The sequence below is a fragment of the Tupaia chinensis genome, unplaced genomic scaffold (genome assembly GCF_000334495.1).
Source record: "Tupaia chinensis unplaced genomic scaffold, TupChi_1.0 Scaffold144682_1, whole genome shotgun sequence".
Taxonomy (NCBI): domain Eukaryota; kingdom Metazoa; phylum Chordata; class Mammalia; order Scandentia; family Tupaiidae; genus Tupaia; species Tupaia belangeri.
This window is the reverse complement of record NW_006204543.1, coordinates 2155577-2161390: the sequence shown is the minus strand read 5'-3', so window position 1 is coordinate 2161390 and position 5814 is coordinate 2155577. Positions and strand designations below refer to the sequence as shown.

At 59.4% G+C, this 5814-nt stretch overlaps 1 protein-coding gene across 1 annotated transcript in view; it reads left to right on the top strand.

The window, feature by feature from the left end:
- The window catches only part of OCA2 (OCA2 melanosomal transmembrane protein), a 99879-nt gene that overhangs the window by 19319 nt on the left and 74746 nt on the right, over positions 1 to 5814 (top strand). Inside the window, exons 5-8 of the mRNA XM_006167291.2 lie at positions 1144 to 1211; positions 1336 to 1408; positions 3841 to 3998; positions 5416 to 5498. Of these exons, the coding sequence (XP_006167353.1) occupies positions 1144 to 1211; positions 1336 to 1408; positions 3841 to 3998; positions 5416 to 5498 (382 nt within the window). The remainder of the gene's footprint in view (positions 1 to 1143; positions 1212 to 1335; positions 1409 to 3840; positions 3999 to 5415; positions 5499 to 5814) is intronic.

Here is a 5814-nt window from a genome sequence, read left to right as displayed (position 1 = left end):
GCCGCACCTGGCTTGGGGTCCCTCAGCCACAGACCACACAGACATTGGCCCTGAGCCACGCTGCCGCGAGTCTGCATGTGTGCAGGCGGGCATGTGGTCCCTGTGTGCGGGGCACATGGTCCGTGACCGTGATCGGGCACCTATGTATGCCACTTTTTGCAGGCAGCTGCAGTGACAGCCATGGGCATGACTGCTCGTGGCTGCAAATGCGTGGTGTCATGTGTGCGTCTGTGGCCACGGGCACTCTCTGACACGGAGTCAGGGCTGACTAGGGCAGGAGAGCAGAGGCCAGGGGCAGAAAAACGCTCAGCCACATTCTGAGAAAGGCATTGCGAGGTGAGGTTGCATCTGTGACCCTCACAGATGAGTCGCACAGCCCTGGTGAGCGCGTCCCACCAGGGACAACCACAGCCACGCGTTGGCAGACACCCAACTGGAGGTGAGCCCTGGAAATGCCATACTTCTGTGTTCCTGTGACCCCTCTGCCTCGCCACTACCTAGCCACATGGCCGTGGTTCCAAAGCCCCCCTCAGCAGGGCCTGCAGAGGCACCCGGATTTCAAAGGGGCGGTCAGAGTGGGCCCGTCTGGCCTGGCCTTCTGAGAGCTGAGTGGAGCTGTGGCCATCTCCAGCCTCCTTCAGGGAGGGGGGATTTTGTTGACTTGTGGACAGATCCAAAATAGAACTTGAGGAGTCTGACGTGAAGTTCTGTGAGCCCTGATTTATCATAATTAACTTACTTTTTATTTTCAAGAGAGATTTTTGCTATAGGGCACGTGTACTCACTGGGGAGATAGACAGATAGAGAGGCAGAAAGTGAGAAGTCACCCCCAAGGAGGATGACAACGCCACAGTCCCTTCTCCATTCTCCTCTCGGGATATTGAGCACACGTGTGAGTTTAAAGCTACCGGATCCGGGACTTGACCCACGGTCGGCCGTGCGGAGGTCCAGCGACGTAACCATTACCCCATCTGCCGGTCCCCACTTACTTTCGGTGGTGGGTAAGGTGTTTGCAGCACCATCAGTGCTGCCATCAAAGGGGTTATGTCCCTTCCCTCTCTGACGTGAGAAGCCACATCCGGCCACCGCGGACACTCTGCTGGGGGTGGGAATCTGGTCATTGCTACTGGCAAACGTAACCAGGGCTGCTGCAGCTGGAGAGAGCGGGGCTGCAGCAGGCCGTCTTAGTATCAAAGAGAGCCGCACTCCGAGTAAGCCGGGAGTTTGGACGGCGCACGCCGGCACCATGGTTGCGTGCTATTTCCACTGCTATCGAAGCGTGTCACCCCGGTTGCTGTGGGTTACTCCACCTTGACGTGTTTCTGATTGTTGCAGATCTTGTTCAGCCTGTACCCAGACCAGGGGAAGTCGTGGCAGCTGCTGGCCGTGTCTCCGTCCGAAAGCTACTGTATCCAACACGTGGTTGAGATGAGGGGCGGGCACACTTCTCCAGGGCTGCCCACCGTGTGCAGTTGCTCTAGGGCGTGTGATGGGAGACGAGGCCACGGGACGGAAGGAGCAGGCATGTTGGGGAGAGTGTGAGGGCTGCCGTGGGGCGAAGCCCGCCAGCAGGCCGGCTGTCTCTACACTCCCTGTGGCACTTCCGCCCGGAGGACCCTGGTTCTCTCCTTGGCCAGGCCATCTGGTTTCGCTGACTGCTTTGTTTCTTTGCTGTTCTCTCTGGCCTTTTGCACGCTTTGGGATTTTTGGTTCAAAAGCAGACATCGTTGTGTCATACAGCAGATAGCGACGTCGGTCGTCTTTCATCATGCCATCACACACGTGAGGAGTACACCCTGACTTCTGTCGTGTCGAGCTAGGGAGACGCTGGCTCTGGGAGGCTGTGGTTGCCATGGTAACGTTGTACCAGACACCGGATGTGCTGGGTTTCCTACCGGCTGTCGGTGAGGCTTGCTCAGTCCCCACCCCGCCCTTCTTTTAAAAAAGTTTGCTATAGGGCACATGCACTCAGCAGAGAGAGAGACAGAGACTGAGAGAGACTGAGAAATCCTGCTGGCTCCTTTTTTTTTTTTGAAACCTTATTTATTTCTAGAGAGAGACAGACAGACAGACACTCCTAACTGAGTCCATGCGATAACCCACCCCCGTCTCAGCCATCCTGGGTCACAGGCACCTGCTGGCATGGACAGGGAGACTGCGGGACCTGAACCTGGGACCTTCCTGTGGCCAGCACCACAGAGTGTCCCTCACCACTGTGCTGGCCTCTGAGTTTTTCTTTCAAAAGGAAATGAGGTAAATGGCAGGTCGTCTTTGTTTGGTGTTGTTAGTTGATAATCTTGGTGACAGAAACGTTGGGAAAGCCATTATTCTGCAGCCTGTTGTCTTCTTCAACCCCCTGGGGAGGCCCCTGTGTCCTCTCTGGAACCTCCACCCGCCCAGCCTCTCTCCACACGCCTGCACTGCCTGCACCCACAGCCTTCAGGTGAGCCCCAGAGGTGCCCTGGGTGTGGTGCCCCCCGTCCCTCTGCCACGCAGAGCTTTTTCATAATACTCATTTTCTATGAACTTTTTTTGGACAGAGAGTGCATGCGGTTGCCCGAGAGAGAGAGACAGAGACGGAGAGAGAGAGAGGTGGGGGAGGGGAAGCCCTCCCAATGGGGCACCTCCTCCCTGCTGGGGTTTGGCCCCGTGTACACGAGCACCCTGTGTTTCAGGCTGGTGGGACCAGGATTCACGCTGATCGGGCAGCTGTGCGGGATCTGGATCCCCGGGCCGCCAGGTCAGTGGCCAGTCCTCCACGAGCCCCTTCAACCTCCTCAGACGTGACAGGACCGAAGGGTGTAAGCCGGGCCGTCAGGCGGGACACTCAGTCACTCGGCAAGGCGGTCCTTCAGACTCCCTCATGCCCCGAGTGGACGCAGGCTGTGCCTTCCAGGACGGGGGCCCCAAGTCTGGATCATAAATCTGTCGCTTTTAGGGGTCTGAGGGAGAATCGGGGAGCTGGTGGAATCGGCCCAAACCAGCGAGCTCCTGCCGAAAGGCTCAGAGGCCTGGTGTGCAGCGCCAGCCGCGGCCACACTTACTTTCCCACGTGTGATGATGGTTTTCGCTTCTGGATCCATTGTCGGGCTAGCCGGTCTGAGGAGCTGAGCACGTTTGCACGGCACACACATGTGGGCACATGAGCCAGGCGTCTCTCCCTCCTGCTCCCCTCCTTCTCCCCTTCCTGAGAGGCCCCCCTGCAGTCTGCATGCTGTGACGTGCCCGACCTCAGCCAGGCAGGACTGGGGAGGTGCAGGCTGACCAGGAACCCAGCCCAGTGTCCCGCTGGCTTCCAGCACGGCAGAGCATCGGGCTCGGGCTGTGCTCTGGGCCTGGGCTTGGAGCACAGGGGCCTGTCCCTGCGGCCCTTTCCTGACTGCCCTCCAGCGTGTTTGCAGAACCCCTGTCCTCGCTGGGATGGACATCGGCGATGTAGTCACTTTCAGATTTCATGTTTTTGATTAATTTTGTAAGGTGCCGCCTTGTGGACAGGGCCTGACACCTGGGCTCTTGGGGAGTGAGGGTCAGCGTGCGTGGCCCCGGGACGGCAGTAGGGTTCTATGACGGCTACAGAACGTGGACGCAGACATGACAGTCCGGAGGGGGACAGACTGCACTTACACCTCCAGCCAGAGGATGCCAAATGCGATAAACTGTCAGGAAAGCGCTTTGTGTGTGGGGTGGGAGGGGCCGAGAGGATGAGGATGGTCAGGGACGAGGGCCGTGGGGGACGCGCCAGGAGGCGCACTCGCTGTGCACTTCGGGAGGGCGAGCGGGCGGCTGCGGGCCGCCTCTCCTCCTTCCTCCTTGTCTGGGCCCACCTTGACTTGCTCACAGCTGTGAACCTCAGCAGCCACGCGGATGCCACGCTGCTCCAGGTGGACCTGGCGGGGGCGCTGGTGGCCAGTGGGTCGGGCCGCCCTGGGAGAGAAGAGCTCGTGGTGGTGGAGGTGACCCAGGCAGACGTTCCGGGCTCCAGACGGCGGCCACCGCAGGTGCGCTTCTCTCTTACCCGTCGTTGGAAGGAGCCACAAGGCCTCACTGCTCCGGACTGCATTTCCTCCTGAGCGGCCTCGGCAGGGCTGCCGGCTGCCGGCCCGGCCCTAGCTCGTCTCGGCCTCTCCGTTGAAGTCCCCTCCCTCACTTTCCGCTGGTCACTTATAATCCTGCCATCTCAGTGCAGTCAGACCACGGGCTCTATCTCAGACTCCAAAGCAGCTCTCCACTCTGGTTGGCCTCTCCCCGCGTGGAAGACCCTCAGCATCAGTCACCCCGTACCAGTGACCTTGGTGGCACGTATGTCCCCGAGTGTGCACACAGATTCGTCTCCGGCCGAAGCCCTTGGCCCGTAGCCTGCGAAGGTGGCGTGTGCGCGGGCACGGCGAGTCGTCTCCCTGGCCTGTGAATGTCCCTGTTCTAACAGCGGAACTGGCCCTGCTGTGGCTACATCTCCTGATGGAGCATCAGGTCCCGCCGTGTGCCCGTGCACACATGGTGTGCCGCGCAGGGGGGTCCTGGACAATGCCTGTGGGAGGTGCACAGTCCCCCGGCCAAGAGCTCCTTGTGCTGGGGTGAGGTGGATCCCGCCCCTCCTGTGTCCCCGCATCTTGCATGGAGGAGGTGGGCCTTGCGCCCCCTGCTGTCTCGCTGCCTTCTCAGCATGTGCAATATTTTTTTTTAAAGAATTATTTATTTACTTAATTCCATTTGTTATTATTATTATTATTATTTAATTTGACCAGAGACAGAGAGAGGGAGAGAGAAAGGGGAAGTGGGAAAGCAAGCTGCCAGGTCCAGGATTCGAACCATGGTTGGCCACGTGGGAATCCAGCGCCTTTCACCACCACGCCACCTGCCGGCCCTCAGCTCGTGCAATTTGGACTCAAATGCAGGAGTGGTCTTAGCTTCCCTGCTCTCGAAGCGTGCCAACACGCCGATGTCTGCACACGCACCCAGCAGCAGACGCACGGCACAGGAGGGCTGCAGGTGTGCCCTTCTCACAGTGCAGCTCTCCGGAGGGCTCCCTCCCTGCAGTGCTGCTCTGCTTTGCCCAGGTTCAGAGCTCCTGCCTACAGGTGTTTGGGATTTAGGCAAGGCTCGTGTCCTCCCACTGGAAGTCTAGCAGGTGGCATGGTGGTTAAAGCACTGGACTCCCCCATGGTTAACTGTGGTTCAAGTCCCAGACCTGGCAGCTCGCTTTCTCACTTTCTCTCTCTCTTTCTGTCTCTGAGGTGGGGGACTCTCCAGTTCCACGCCCTGCCCAGGCCTGAGCTCCGCATCTGCAGCCCCGTGTGTCACATGCTTCTCTATCCCGCTCTCTCCCTCCCGTCCCGGACAAGCAGCGCACTGAGCAGCACGGGTCCAGGCCACGCTCGGGAAAGCCTGACCACGGTTTGCGCTTCACTTCTGCAGGTCACTCACAACTGGACGGTGTTTCTTGATGTGAGGAAGAGTGCGCACGCGGTGCTGAGCAGGACCTTCAAGATCCCGAGCAGGTGTGCTCCCGGGACATGCCTGCCTAACGGTTGACCCACGGGACGCCGCGTGGTGGCACGGGTAGTGTCAGAGTGCGTACGGACAGGACTCCCTGCCGTGTGCACCGTGAGCAAGCATGCAGGCCATGGGCGGCAGCACAGTCGCACGCGGCAGGTCCCCTGAGGCAAGCGGAGTCTCTCCTCTAAGTGTTGTCCTGCCTAAGGAGTCTCTCTGTCTAGGGAGTCTCTCCGTCTAGGAAGTCTCTCCGTCTAGGAAGTCTCTCCGTCTAGGAAGTCTCTCCGTCTAGGAGTCTCTCCGTCTAAGGAGTCTCTCCGT